Genomic DNA, 14536 nt, shown 5'->3' with positions numbered 1-14536 from the left:
GCTCGGCGTATTTTACAAACTGGAGAAGGAGCTGCCCCAGAAGCCAAGTCAGGGAAAAAGCGAAGAAGAGGGGGCGACCCTGAGGGGTTCCGGGGAAGCTGTGGCACGGGGATCTTGGAGGTTTTTAAGGAGGAGAGGCAGCTCGGGGTCCTGGGGCGGAAGAATAGGCGCAGGGTGTCTGGAAGGGGCACCCAGAAGTGCCGGCCTTGCAGGCGCCCTGTCTTCTGGGCTCAGGCATTTGAGCGAAGGTGGAAGTATCAGGAGTGTGAGCACCGCACCAGTGCCCATGCTGTCTGACCTTTGATTCCTCGTCCTGCCTTTCTTCCCCATTTCAATTGTAGCCGTCATGACCACCTTCCAAACCAAGAAGGATCCTCTCCTCCGGGGTGTATCACCCACCCCGAGCAAGATTCCGGTTCGCTCAAAGAGACGCCCGCCTCTCTCCACACCCAAGCCATGCGACTTGGAGCGGGAGAACCAAGATCCAAAGGTAAGAGGGGCTTGGTGAAGACAATAGCTACAAGGAGGCAGCACGCAGCAGCAATGCACCCCAATGCTGATTTTTTTTGTGTCCTTCCCTCCCCCAGAGATTGGAGCAGAAGTCGAGTACTCAACGTCCCCTTGTTGACTCAGCAGGCCACAGGCCAAAAGCCACACATCAAACACAAAAATCAGAGAGATTGGTGGGGAGCACTGTGCTTCGGAAACCATTGGAGGAGCTCAGGCCTAGCCCTAAGGAACAAAGTGTGGGGCCTGGGCCCCCTCCCCAGAAAGGTACTTGTTGGAAACTAGAGCACAGTCTCCTGGTGGGGAGAATGAGATGGGGGTAGTGGAGTTTGGGGGATTTGCACTGCTCCAGTCTCCTGCTATATATATAGAGAGAGTCCTTCCTAGTCCCTGCTCCTGGAAAGCTCTCTGCTCTTAGAAACCCGCTCCTTCCTTCAGCAAAATGTCATCTCTTCTAAAGCCTTTTCCAGCTCTCTAGTCACAATCAAGTGCTCTGTGTGCTAATACTTTGCTATACTCTAACATGTCCATAATTGGTTTTTGGCTTTTGAACTTTAGAGAGAGGAAGGGGAGGAGAGAGAAACATCGATTTGTTGTCCCACTTATTTATGCACTCAGGGGTTGATTCTTGTCAGCGCCCCGACTGGGGATAGGACCTGAACCTTGCTGTATCGGGATGACACTAACCAACTGAGCTACCAGGCCAGCGCGCATGTCCATGCTTTGGCTTGAATCTGTTACCTCTCTATAGTTTGATGATAGTTTTTTGAGAATGGGCTTTGTCTTATTCATCTCTGAGCCCCAAGGATGTCTTACATAAAGTCTGTGAACATTTGGTGAGTTGAGCCCTATCATATGAGTCTCTGGCTTACTGCTGCACCTCCAGGGGGCTACACTAGGGTGCCTGGCCCCTCTTAGCTTTCCCTCTTCCTTTCCCATGTCACCTTTCATTCTCTCCCTTTACAGAGATTCCAGGGGCCATAGAGTTTGTGGCTGACCCTGAGGCCCTGGCTACCATCCTGTCAGGTGAGGGGGTGAAGAGCTGTCGCCTGGGGCGCCAGCCCAGCCTGGCTCAGAGGGTACTGGTTCGAGAGAGCCAGGGAGGCACCATCCGGAGGGGCCAGGTAATGAGACGGAATACGATGAGGTCAGGCTGGGGGGGACTGAGGAGGGATTCCTGAGCTGACGGCCTCTTTTGGGATTCCCAGGGTGCCCGGGCCTCTGCATATTTGGCTCCCAGAACCCCCCAAACCCGACTGGACCCTGCCAGGGCTTCCTGCTTTTCGAGGCTAGAGGGACCAGGACCCCGCAGCTGGACCTTGTGCCCCCAGAAGCTAGAGGCCGTGGTGAGTGCCCGTGGGGGGCTGATCCTCAGTGTTTCTGGGAGCTCCTTCCAGGGGACATGGCTGGCCTTGGGAGAGAAGGCATCTCGTGATGACCCAGGGGAGGGGGAGGGGTCTGTGGAGGCCAATGGGGCTTCTGGTGAAGCCTGAGGTTTGGGGCTCACCTCTGACTACGCTTTTTCTCTTTTGCTTTTATGGGTCAGAATCCACCTTCAGGACCTTCCTTTCACTCCTCTACTCGCCCCGGCTTCCAGGAGCTAAAAAGAGAGACAGGTGGCAGCAGCCGGTGAGAAGGAGGCGGTCATTTGGAAAAGGATGATCCAATGCTCCGTACAGGGATCCCTCAGAGCAAGGGTTTTCCAGTAGTTTTAGGACTTCCCGCCAACCCAGGAGGGGAAGGGGGAGGTGGAGGTGACTGCCCAGGTGAGCCCTTGGAACAGGATTCAGGCCTTGTCAGCCAGGCTTCAGTAGGACATCAGTTCCTTCCGGTTGTGGGGGAGGAAGGGTACGAAAATAAGAGGCGCTATCTCTTTGATTAGTGGCTCAAGCACAGATTGTGGCAATAAATGGAATCTGGGTTTGATTCCTGACTCTTAGCAAACTTGCTAGTTGTGCAAGCTTGCCTTAATCTCCACGCTTCAATTTTTTTTTTTTAATCTGTCAAATGAGGATAATGTTTGTGCCAGCATTAGAAGTTGTGGTGAGAATTACATGAGCTGATGTTTGTACAGCAGTTAGCACAGTGCCCAGCTCATACTTGATACCCAGTGACTTCTAGATGCTGCCCTTATTGTCATCAGGACTGCAGTGAGCCAGGCCTCGGGATTGCACCTGGAGACCCAAGTCCATCCTGGTGAGTGTGTCTGGCCATGGGGAGAGAACTGGGGCAAGTGGGCTGTCTGCAGTGGGGATCCAGAGGGAAAAGCTCAGTGGGCTGGGGGGAAAGGGGCAAGGCCAGATCAGAAGGAGCTGGAGAGGAAGAGACCTTCTTGATAGGCCAGAGGTTGGCCCAGTTGCACTTTCGTCAAGGGATGTGGTCCCTACCCTCTTCCTCCCACTTCCTACAAGAATTGCCTTCCACTCACTACTTTATCCTCAGCTCCTAAAAGCCATCAGCACCTCTGGAGCCCACTCAGGGTATTCAGATTAGTAAGTGATTACTGAGGTATTAGATGGATCTCCACCCTTGATGGGGCAGTGAGGGCTGTCAAACTGATATACCCTCTTTTGAGGTTGCAAAGCCCTTGCCAAACTCTGGTAGGTGTTCCAGGTTCTACAGAAATTTTCTATCTCCTCTTAGCTTCCTCTGTCCTGGAAGGAGAACACGAAGTAGTCACTCGCTCAGATGAAGAAGGAAGGGGCCCTCCTGGTCCGGCCCAGTGGGTTCCATTAAGAGAGAGCCGGGAGCTAACCCACACCAAGGTGAGATGGGTCCCTTGGGGATAGGGGAAGTGGGGCAGGGGAGAGGCCTGGGGAAATTCCCCAGCAGCAGCCAACGCTGAGGATTGTGGGTATAGCCAGGTAGTCCTGGGCTTCCGATGTTAATTGGATCTGGGTTTGCTCCTGATGAGCCCACGCCCTCACTGAGAGGGACTGGCCTCTGTTTACCAGGTGTCTGGGCCTGGAGGTGAGAGGTCACACCTCTCACCATCGGAACAGAGCTGAGAGATCTGACACTTGTCAGCCCATTTGTATCACCATCGGAACAGAGCTGAGAGATCTGACACTTGTCAGCCCATTCATTCCCATTCATTCATTCCCATCACAGTATGAATTGAGAAGCTACTGTGTGCTAAGCACTGTTCTAGGTTCTGGATATACAGTAGCAAATAAATTCACATTCTACAAAGGGGAGGCAAAAAGTAAACACATTGTAAAATATATAGTGTATCAGATGGTGATAAGTTCTCTGTAATTAAATAAGGCACGGAAGTGGGGAGGTGATATTACAAATTCAAATTGATTGGTCAGGGGGTCTTATTGAGAAGATGACATTTAAGTGAAGACCAGAGGAGCTAAGGGAATAAGCCATCCAGATATTTGGGAGGAGAACTGCAGATGCAATGGCGCTAAGGAGGAAATATGCCTAGTTTATTTAAGGATCAGTGAGAAAAGGAGACCGGCAATTCTGAAGTGAGGAAGAAGAATGACAGGAAGTGAGGTTAGAGCAATTTTGGGATTGGACTGGGGAAGGATTCACAAACCAGGGCAAGACCTTGGATTTTACTTGGAATGAGTGGAAAGCCATGGGGAGAGGGAATGAACAAGGGAGCAACATGATTTGATTAAGTCTTAAAAGAATCACGCTGGCTGGCAAGACTGAGGAAGGCAAGGAAGGAGGGATCACTCTTCCACCTTGTTCCTCCCCACAGGACAGCCGTGACTGCCACCCGATGCCCTCCCCTGGGCCTGTGCTGCTACCATCCGTGCCCCGTCCATCCCCCTTCGGATTGGCCAAGCGTGTTCCCTCCCCCGGCTCCTCAGCTCCGGTTCGTGGCCACAGCTCCTCGGGGCTGGGCAGGGGCAGAGCAGTCTGGCTGGGACCCCTCTAGGTCTAGGCTTTGTCACTGCTCAGCCAACTCCTCTCTCCCCAGCCCTCATATTCAGTGTTGCGGCGTCTTGCCATTCGCCCCAAAACCCAGTTCACACCCATCCCATCGGCCCCCAAAGCTCAGCAGGTAAGAGGGGGCAGGGGAGGTGGCTGGTAGAGGAAGGGAATGGATGGGTATAGGAAGAGTTATGATATCTCACTTCTGTCCCAGGCTCCATGTTTGAGTGGCCTCTCTCCTCAGTCTTGCCCTGAGGAGCCTGCTCTGCCCTGGGTAAGTGCCCACGGCCTTCCCGTGCTGAAACCCCTCACTCTGTCCTGTGGGGCTGACAGTTTGTGGCAGGTGGGCTCTCTGGAAAGGCGACCTACCTCTCCCTGCTTCTCTGCTGCCCCTCCTAATCTCAGTCTAGGGCCTCTCAGTTAGAAACCTGACCCCTTCCTCATGGGGGCGGGACTCAGGCGGGTCTTTCTGTCCCTACCAGGCTTCCTCTCAGGGCCCCTCTCTCTTCCCATGTGGCAGGAGCAGATTGCAGTCCGGCTGTTCGACCAGGAGAGTTGTAGAAGGTTACAGGAGGGCCCTGGAAAACCACCTGCAGCAACGCCTCATGGACCCCAACCTAGTAGAACCCCCAACCTCCAAGAGCTGAAGATGCAGGTGGGTCTTTGTGGGCAACAGCTTGGATGCCTGATGGGCAGGGACAGGGCTGGGGAAGGGAGAAAGGGGAGGCGAAGGGGGGTATGGGAATAGGAGGGTGTGGGCAGAGACTTGAACCCTCATCCTGACATCACACTGGGGTGTTCTCTCCCACACACAGCGCATCAATATCCTGAAGCAGCTTTTGCAACAGGAGGTAGATGGGCTGGCAGGGAGCAAGTGTGCCCCCCCTAACGGAGGCTCCTCTCTGGATATGGCTGAACTTCAGTCCCTGCTGGCAGAGATTCCTAGAACTCCGAATGCCCCAGAGCAGGATTCTGGGGCTTTCCGCCCTCCTGAACTGTTACAGCACTCTGGACTGCCAATGCCCTGCCTTCCAGAGGAGTGTGGGGAACCGCAGCTGGGCCCTGGAGCAGAACCTGGGGCAGCTCAGCCCTGCCCTCCGGCAGAGCCAGGCCCCCCAGAGCCCTGCCTCAGGAGGGAGCCTGAGATCCCGGAGCCTACCACCCAGAAACAGCCTGAGGTCCCGGAGCCTACCGCCCAGAGACAGCCTGAGGTCCCGGAGCCTACCACCCAGAAACAGCCTGAGGTCCCGGAGCCTACCACCCAGAAACAGCCTGAGGTCCCGGAGCCTACCGCTCAGAAACAGCCTGAGGTCCCGGAGCCTACCACCCAGAAACAGCCTGAGGTCCCGGAGCCCACCCCCCAGAAACAGCCTGAGGTCCCGGAGCCTACCACCCAGAAACAGCCTGAGGTCCCGGAGCCCATCCCCCAGAAACAGCCTGAGGTCCCGGAGCCTACCACCCAGAAACAGCCTGAGGTGTCTGAGGCTCGCCCTCCCTTGGAGCCTGGACCCGTTCAGGCCTGCGCCCAGGGGCAGACCGGACTTCCAGAGCCCTCCCCTCGGGCAGAGGCAGAGGCATCAGAGCTCTGCCCTCTGGAACCTCGGGGTCCAGGGTCTAGTCCACAGTCCTGCTGCAGTCAATGGGCTCCAGCTCAGACCACCAGTGTGATCTCCTCTCAACGCCCACTTTGTGCCAGCCCCACTGTCCACTCACTCCAGTCTCTGAGGCCCCTGACGGGCCAGGCAGGTAAGTGGTTGGTTGGAAGGGTCTGTGAACAAAGGAGGTCCTCATCTCGCTGGGAGCAGGTGACCCCGGGCTTGCTTGCTTCCACCTACCTTGCCCAGCCTGGCTCTCCTTCCGGAAGTGGGAGGGGCTGGGCTCCAGTCCTGTGCTCCTAATTGGCTTGCCTCTTGGTGGGGGATCGAGAGAGGGCAATATAAGGTGAGAGTAAGGAACTCCAGAGCCCACCCTGAACTCTGGCCCATGGACCCCCCAAGGCCCTAGCAGTCTGGCTCCTCGAACCCTGGCCCTGAGGCAGCGCCTCAAAGCATGCCTGACCGCCATCCACTGCTTCCATGAGGTGCGCCTGGATGACGAGTGTGCCTTCTACACCAGCCGAGCCCCTCCCGCAGGCCCCTCTCGTGTCTGCACCAACCCTGTGGCCAAGTTACTGGACTGGCAGGATGCCCTGGTGAGCCCCCCCACCCCCCCCCCACCCCGTCCACAGCCAGGCTGTGCCTGCACAGCCGGCCTGTGGGAAGTAGGAAGCAGAGCAAAGGGGCCAATGTTGGCTCCTTTGTGAAGATTATTGGGGAGCGTTGGCTCAGTTCAAGGATGGCCGGGCTGTGACAATGTCTCTCTCTCTCTCTCCAGTGTTTTATTCCAATTGGTGCTGCAGCCGCTCCGGACTCTCCGACATGAGGCGCCCACTTCCACCCGTTCCTGCCCTGTCTTGACCCTTCCTTTTAGCCCTTATTTATTGTTGGACCACCCTATGGGATTGGGAGTCTGGCAGTGGACACCCTTTTATCCTTCAATAAAGTTTCTAAAGCGTTCTGAGTGTCTCCCGCTGGCCTGACTGGGGCCAGCACCTGCTGTTGCTCTCCAGTTGCCCACGTGGTGGCAGTGTCCTCCAGCTTAGAGCCAGCTCTGGGCTGCCAGGATCCCCGGCTCCCTCACCTTAGGTCTGTCCTGAAGGGAAGAAATCATCCCACTCTTGTTCACCCCACCCTCTCAGCAAGCTCTGTGAGTGTGGCGGCAGCACTCATTGTCCCCTTCGGTCACCTGTTTGTCTCCCTGGTTCTTAAGATCAGTGCCACTTCCAGGAGCCACCAGCCACGTCTTCATCCCCTAGAGATCCCCTTAGAACCAACCTTCCCTGCATCAGGCAGAACACCGAACACTAGACCCATATCCTTGCCACCTGGTTGGTGTCACTGGTTGGTGTCTCCCTCGGGTGAGGCCGGAAGCTCTCCTGAAGCTCCTGCTGCTCCCCTCCCCCTTCCCACCTCACAGCGGAAGCCCTGGGCTAAGCCCTTTCTCCAGAGGCGGGCTTGCGGGGAAGAACCAAGCTTTTGCCTCAGGCAGGGTGGGTGGGTGAGAGGAGTGTGGGTAAGGGTCAGCCCTCTGTCCCCACTCTGTGCACCAGTTAAGAGGCACACACATTCTCTAATGTCACTTTATTGGAAGAGGCAACAGCAGCCCAGATGGAGGTGACATGGGGACTGTACAGAATGGACTTTAAATGCGAGGAAAGAACTCACTGGTTCCTCCCGTTCACAAGAAGGCTGCCAAGGCAGGAGCCTGGAGCCTGAGAAAGGGGGGATGGCCAGAGAGGTTTCATGACAGAGGACCAGTGCCTACCCCAGTCCCAACATCTCCCACCTCGATGAACCTCTCTCTCTGTTCCCCTCCTACAATGCCAGGTCTGGCTAGTGAGGCTGTTCCCCAGCTCCCAGCGGGAGAGAGGGCCACAGCCTCCGCCCACCCTTCTCAGACTGGCTTCCGCAGGATGCGGTGGTCCGCTCCCCGGCCACTGTGTCCTGGAAGCACCGAGAGAGACTGCCCAGCAAGGCCTCCTCCGGGAGCAGGCAGGTCCACCCCACAGCCAGGCTCTCAAAGGATGGGTGGCACCGTGGGTGGGGCCAACTGAAGGTGGGCGAGGAGGGAAGAGGAGACAAAGGGCGAGCGAGGGGGTAGAGGAGGGGCCGGCTCAGTCCGGGTAGATGATGAAGCCAGAGAAAGTGCTGTACTTGTTGGTGTTCCCGCCGTGCACCTTCCCGCCGTCCAGCTTGATGAAGACCTCGTCGCCCACGTCCAGGTGCAGGATGACGCTGTTGCTGGCGTAGTCGTAGTTCTGGTCTGCATCCTGGGCAATGGCGCTGGCCCGGACCTACGGAGAGAGGGCAGAACAACCCCTCACTCCCTTTGCGGAGCTGGGGGGTGAGCGGGGCCGGGCGGAGTAAGTGCAGCGGGGCCTGGGAAAGCTGGGGCAGGGGCTGGGGTGGGCAAGGAGAGGCCAGGAGACCGCAGAGCTTCTCAGGCACGAGTCTCACTAGCTGTGTGACTCTGGCAGGTCTCACACCTTCTCTGGTCCTCAATTTGAGCGTAAGGTGAAGGTAATAATAGAGCCTACCCCAAATAGTTACTACATGTAAAGTGTATTAGAACAGTGCTTTGCACATAGAAAATGCTATAGGGCCTTGCTATTATTATCATCGTGTAAGAAATAAAATTACTCTGTAATTTCTAGGGTAATTTCTAAGATTCTGAACCCCCTCTGGCCTCCTAAACTTGCATTCCTATCCCCAAGCGTTAGGACACAGGTGTGTCCATGCATATCAAGGGTGCAGGGTGCGGGCCTTAAATGGGAAGGTGCAATGATGCATTCATGCCTTGGGGTGCCCCTTCCCCCTTAGTTCCCTCTAGCGCACCCAGAGGGGTCGCCTTCTTCCCCATCAGGTAGCCCCTCCTCCTTGCTGGTCTCCCTGTTGCTGCTGTTCACCTCCAGCTGCCAGCCCCGCCACGAACCCCCCTCTTCCTATCCCGCAGGGGCTGGTTATTAACTCATTAATTATTTATCATTATTCTAATCACTATTTACTGTCCTCAGGGCCCGCAGCGCCCGTGCAGTGCAATTCTGAGTGGGAGCCACGCAGCCCTGGCCCCCTCAGAAACCGGCACACTCTACATACACACTGCCTCTCCCCCCCCTCACAGACACTCCCTCCGCCGCTGCAGAGACCACACACCTACTCAGGGCCACATGCAAATAGACAGGCTCTTTGTTCACACCTTTGCACCAGCCCAAGCACCCAAAGACACACTCAGATCAATACACACTCACTTGCACACATAATCTGTCTCATACAGACAGACACACGTACACTCTCACTCCCTTTCCCTGGGTTCCCGGGCGACCCTGCTGGGAGGAGACCCCAGTGCAGAGCCTGCGGGCCTTGCAGCAGGAGGGGCTTTCCCACAGCCAGGATGAGCAGGCCTGATGCAGCAGGACACCCCCCACTCCCAGCGTGTGGCGGGAGGGAGCATTCAGAGGTCACCGCTAAGTCTCCACCTTGCGCCCAGGCGCCTATACAAACCCCTACGCCTGAGGCCTCGAGCTCAGCCAAGGCGGCAGTGACTCTGGCTCTGACCACAGGGACAGGGAGCCGCAGGACCCGGAGGCCAGAGGTTGCCAGGGAGGATGTGTGGCCTACCGGGCCAGGTCCTCCCTTCTCCGCTTTGCCTCTCCTCCTCCAAACCCGTCCTTTGCCTTTTTCCTTCTCCAAATCCGTTCCTTCACGCTGCCTGGCTGGTCCCTTGGCTAATATACCATTTCTTGCCTCTGACCACTGACTCAGTATTAGCCGGGTGTAGTTGGCCCTAGGCCCTGGGACCAGCCATAGAGCTGATGGTAAGTGAGCCAGGATTTTCCTTCCTTTTTACTCTTTCCTTTAAAAAAATCCAAGCTGAATGCCCCCCATGGGAACACCTGCCTACTGAGCACTGCCCGGGACCTGGCAGCCTGGCATTCCTGGAGAAGGGGATGGGCTGTGTGATGAGAGTGCAGGGAGATTTAAGAAAGCTGCTTGGCGAATCTGAGGCGGTGGGTGAGGGGGCATCTCACCTGCCCGTTCTTCATCAGGTCTGCCCACATGCTGGTGCCGTCGCCGCCGCGCATGAGCACATGGTACGCGAAGAAGTAGACGCCGGGCATGGGGCAGGTGAACTTGCCGCTGGCCGCCTCGTAAGCGTTGCCCACGTTGGTCACCACGTCGTCGAAGCGCAGCACCTCGTAGCCCTCGTGCGGCCGCCGCAGGCCCGCGTAGAAGGCGATGCGAGGCACGTAGCCGGCAGGGAGCGCCACCCCGCCGGGGCCTGGGCCAGGGGGGCCTGGGGGGCCTGGCCTGCCCGGCTCTCCCGGAGGCCCTCTGGGCCCTGGTGGCCCCGGGGGCCCTCGAAGACCCGCCCTCCCGCGCCGGCCCACCTCTCCCTTGGAGCCCGGCGGGAAGGGGGGCGCGGAGACCGGCGCGCCGTCGGGTCCGGGGCCCCGAGCCCCGTGCGGGTCGCACACCATGCGACAGCGACCCAGCATCTCGTAGTGCGCCGGCCCGCGGGAGCTGTGCACCAGCAGCGGGATGGCCACCAGCAGCAGCAGCACCATGGCCACCCCGACGGCCGCGCCCGCCACCCGCTTGCGGCGGCTCAGACGCGACGCCGCCAGGGCCAGCAGGTCCTCCTCGCTCTTGGGCGCAATGGCGTCGGAGAGGCTCGGGGCTCTTGGAGGGCCCCCCCGAACCGGCCGGTGGCCGGGCTCGCGCCTGGGTCGGGACCCCCTGGCAGCTGCGCCCGAAGCCCCCCTCCCGCCCCTGCGGGCTCCCGCCTCCGCGGTGCGGCTCCCCAAACCTTCCGGCGAGGCAGGCGAAGGTCCCGCGTGGGCTGGGGCAGGGGCAGCTCCGGACGGTTCAGCGCCGGGGGTCCTCTGTTCACCCCCTGCTCAGCCTATCGCTCCCGGGAGCCTGGCATCTGCGGCTTCTCGGACAGCTGGCCTCTTACAGGTCTAGGATGCTCGCTATCCGGACAGCTTCTTCCTCAGGGATGGCGGAGCCGAGGTCCCAGGCCACCCGGACGGATCTCTCCCGGCCGGAGAGGGGACTGCTCTCCGCGCTCTGGACGTCCCGGGCTCTGCGCCGGGGGCGGCACCCACCGGACACGATCTCCTCCTAGGTTTGCGCTCTCTCTACCTCTTGGCGAGCACTGACCCGCCTTCCTCCCCGAGCCGCGGCCGCAGCCCCTGCTGGAGCCCTGGCCCCGCGTGTCCCTCCGGGAACGGGCTCCCTGTCTGCGTCTCTAACCTTCCTCTGCTCCCTCCCGGGGCGGCAGGGACTGTGGTGTGAGCAGCCTGGCGCCGGGAGCCGCTGTGAGCGGCCCGGGGCGGAGCGACCCCTGGCGCCCAGAGCGGGAAACGCGGGGGCGGGGCAGGCAGCGGCCCCCGCCCGCGGCCCCCGCCTCACGGTGGATGCCCGGCTCCCGGCGATTCTGCACGGGGTCACTGTTCCCACCTATCCTCACTTTCACCCTCTACCCCGAGATGGGTATTCCCGGAGCCCAGAGGAAGCCAGAAAATAGCGATGGGATAAAAAAGGGTCGAGATACACAAGATACACGAAGAAAAGACAGGTGGATTCCTGAGCTAAAAAGAGCCACCTGCCCCCAAGAAAAAAATAAAGAAAAATTAAAATAAAATATAGTAAGCAAACAAACGAGCAAAGGGGTGAGGGGGGAAAGAAATTCACCACCCCATACCCCCCAGTACCCATAACCAAATATCATGTGGTAAAGGATTCAACGGTACATTTTGTTTTGAACTAGAAAAGGCACATCTCCTGGCACGGTGCCCTCGACCCCCCAGCACTGGGAGCACAGAGCCGCAAAGAGAGAATGAGAAAACAGAAAACGGAGGAGCCTGTGGAAGCCAGCAGGAATCTGACAAGAAGGCAGGAGGAGCGACAGAAATCAAAGAGACAGAAAGCCAGATAGAGACGCAGAGACAGAGACAAAGCTTGGAAAAGAGACTAACTGACAGCCCCAGAGGGGGAGAGGGAGAGACAGAGACGGGGAGGGAGAGAGAGAGACAGGAGCCGAGACAGGTTGACAGATCGAGAGAGAAATGTAAATGGTGCGCTGCAGAGAGACACCCAGGTCCGTGTTTGGACTCCAATGTGACATATCAACGGTGGGGAAGACGTGGGGGCGGGGCGGGCCCTCAGCAGAGGGGTAGGCTGCGGGCCTGTGCATTGTGACCGTCGCTGGCAGGTGTGGACGGGGATGTAGCCACGGGACCCTGGCCTTGTGTGTCCCCGGGTGAGTTGGGGTTGCGGATTGTTTTGTCCTGGTGTGTGTGTTGTGAGGGCTATGTGAAGAGAGGTTTTGTATTTGTCTTCCTTTTAGTCCTTAAATGTGGGACCCTCTGAATGCCGTCTCTCCCGTCTCGGAGGAGTGGAGTCCACGGGGGAGAAGGGTCAGCAGGCAGCTCTTGTCCCTTCCCCTGTCCAGCCCAGCCTAGTTCCAGCCCTGCCTAGTCCCCGATTTTTGTCCAGCCCTAGGATCCCCTCCACCTTCCTTCCCCCTTCCTCACAGGTCTGTGGTTAGATAGAAAGCCGGAGAAGTTGGACCCCACATAATAAATGTTTGGAGGAGGGGTTGGAAGCTGGTTTTACAAATTAACATACGTAACCAAAATGCAGATTAAGTTCTAGACAGCCTCCTGTGAGAGATGACTGTATCTGGCACTCAGCTTGGGTAGCTCCTCTCTGAGAGGGGTCAGAGTCCAGGGAAGAGGCTAGTGGCTGCATTCCTCCTGAGGGCCGGCCCTTCTGGGGGAAATTACTTGCTTACAGGGACCCCAGAGGCATGGAGAAGAGGCTCTAAGACTGGCAAAGTGGGGATGTTTGAAGACCCTGAAGGTGGGCAGCTGCAGAGGACTTCCTAGAGTCCGGGATAGGCCAGGACTGTGATGTATAGGAAAGTGATGTGTAAAATGGAGGGCACAGAGCACACCAGGCGTGAGTATTGGGAGAAGGTGATATCCACATTTCTTCTTTACCGTACCTCTTTCCTGCCTCCCCCAGCCCAGAATGTAAGGGAAGAAGAGGTTGCTGAGGGTGGGCCTGTGTGGAGGGAGGCCCCTGCATGCCTGAGAGGGTTGGGAGAGAGAGAATTGGCAGTCAGTGGGGGAGGGGCCTCCTCCTCCAACCATAAATACAAATTTTATTCAAGGTCTTTGTGGCCATTTGTCTTCCTGGGGGTGGGGGTGGGGTAGGGGGTGGCTGAGGGCCATGTCGGGGCCTGCATGTCTAAATCCAGATCTGCTCCCCCAGGCTGGATGATGGATGGGTCAGAGAGAAGAGAGCAGGTCAGGGCTCACATCAGCCTCTCTGGCCTGATCCTCAAGCCCCATCGACCCCAGGTCCTGCCACTCCTCTCCTTTCTCCTCCCCACTCCCTCCACTCACCTGAGGCAGTCTTTGCTCAGCCCTGCTCCCCTCCCCACTCGACCCACCACGACCCTCTTTTGGAGCCCCTCACCGCAGCCCTCTTTTCCCTGGAGCTCCCCTCCTCCGCCCATCCCCAGCCCAGGCTACGAGCCGCTGCGTTGACCGGCAGGCTGCAGGCGGTAGCGGGTGTGTGTGGCGGGAGGAGCAGGCTTGGCTCACAGGGAGCGGAGGGGCCAGCTCCATGAATTTATTCATGTTCTGTTGCTCTTTCCCCACGCTCCTCCGGAATGAAGCCGCCAGCTCACTAGGTCCTTATTTCTTCCCCTGCAGCTGTCACAAGGAGGGATCTGGGGAGGGTCAAGGCCAGTGCTCCTGAGGCCAAAAGCCAAGTGTCTGGGTTCAAGAGGAAATTCTGGGGCCCAGGCTGGGACCTGGGGTTATTTCCCCAGAGCTTTTGGGGAACCAAACTAGAGGCTCCAGGGAGGTGATATGGCTGGGAAGGGGGGTAGGCAGAGAAGGCTGTGCTACAGGACATAGAAGGAGCAGGGGAGGTGGGGACGAGGCTGATGGGGGAGAAGAGGAGAGAGGAAGCCTGAAGGAGTTCCCGGGCTCCCTCTATAAAAGCACAGTCTAGCCTGAATCTTGCCTTAACCTCCACCCTGACTCTGCACTAATCCTGACCCTAGACCCAAATTATACACCCAACTCCTTTCCAGTCCTAATATGAATCCTAACTCCATAACCTCACCCTAAAGGGAGCTCCTCCCCACTGGTCCCGCCCTGGAACCCAGGGGTCTCTCAAGAATTTCCCCCAGGGCTTACAGCCAGGTGTGCCTCAGAGTTCTGAGGACCAGACTTTTGATTAGCATGTGATTAGCATATTATTTGAATGTAATATGTGCCTTCTACTCTGTGGAAGTTTTCATGTTAAAATTTTATGAAGTCTAGCAGAAAGGTCCTGGCTTCTTGAAGGTTCTCTCTTTCTGTTCCCTTTCCCACACTCCTAATCACTGATCCCCATGCCCTCCAGGGGAACAAAGGGGGTGAGGAGATGAGCAATAAAGGGCACATGGGAGGGAAGATTCTGGCAGTGTAATCAGCTCTTGTCATTGCAGTGTAACCTCCTCAAGCCTCAGTTTCCTT

General features: G+C 57.7%; 2 protein-coding genes across 3 annotated transcripts; one reads left to right on the top strand and one right to left on the bottom strand.

Moving 5' to 3' along the window:
* The first annotated feature begins 6 nt into the window (after positions 1 to 6).
* Positions 7 to 6952, top strand: TROAP (trophinin associated protein). 2 transcript variants are annotated; one of them, XM_084877630.1, is made up of 14 exons: positions 7 to 490; positions 588 to 774; positions 1474 to 1631; positions 1716 to 1853; positions 2054 to 2136; positions 2651 to 2703; positions 3151 to 3272; positions 4223 to 4339; positions 4445 to 4528; positions 4643 to 4672; positions 4919 to 5053; positions 5214 to 6144; positions 6396 to 6589; positions 6772 to 6952. In XM_084877630.1, exons 1-14 carry the CDS (start codon positions 347 to 349, stop codon positions 6817 to 6819), a joined length of 2424 nt encoding a protein of 807 aa, XP_084733756.1. In that variant the 5' UTR covers positions 7 to 346; the 3' UTR covers positions 6820 to 6952. The 2 variants fall into 2 exon arrangements, with proteins under 2 accessions (XP_084733756.1, XP_084733755.1); XM_084877629.1 differs by having other exon boundaries at positions 4613 to 4672.
* A 651-nt stretch (positions 6953 to 7603) lies between these two features.
* Positions 7604 to 10776, bottom strand: C1QL4 (complement C1q like 4). Its single transcript, XM_084879621.1, has 2 exons — positions 10025 to 10776; positions 7604 to 8290 (listed from the first exon to the last, which is right to left on the bottom strand). Exons 1-2 carry the CDS (start codon positions 10559 to 10561, stop codon positions 8111 to 8113), a joined length of 717 nt encoding a protein of 238 aa, XP_084735747.1. The 5' UTR covers positions 10562 to 10776; the 3' UTR covers positions 7604 to 8110.
* Positions 10777 to 14536: the final 3760 nt, after the last annotated feature.

This window comes from Pipistrellus hanaki (assembly GCF_964339955.1).
Source record: "Pipistrellus hanaki genome assembly, chromosome: 3".
In the NCBI taxonomy this organism is placed as follows: Eukaryota; Metazoa; Chordata; class Mammalia; order Chiroptera; family Vespertilionidae; genus Pipistrellus; species Pipistrellus hanaki.
The sequence above is the reverse complement of the archived record's forward strand: the minus strand, read 5'-3'. Positions and strand labels throughout refer to the sequence as shown.

Coding starts and splice junctions, on each gene's coding strand:
- TROAP (XM_084877629.1), top strand. CDS start 347: ATGACCACCTTCCAAACCAAGAAGGATCCTCTCCTCCGGGGTGTATCA. Junction 5,054..5,213: donor TCCAAGAGCTGAAGATGCAG/GTGGGTCTTTGT, acceptor TCCCACACACAG/CGCATCAATATCCTGAAGCA. Junction 6,590..6,771: donor TGGACTGGCAGGATGCCCTG/GTGAGCCCCCCC, acceptor CTCTCTCTCCAG/TGTTTTATTCCAATTGGTGC.
- C1QL4 (XM_084879621.1), bottom strand. CDS start 10,561: ATGGTGCTGCTGCTGCTGGTGGCCATCCCGCTGCTGGTGCACAGCTCC. Junction 8,291..10,024: donor ACCTGATGAAGAACGGGCAG/GTGAGATGCCCC, acceptor CTCTCTCCGTAG/GTCCGGGCCAGCGCCATTGC.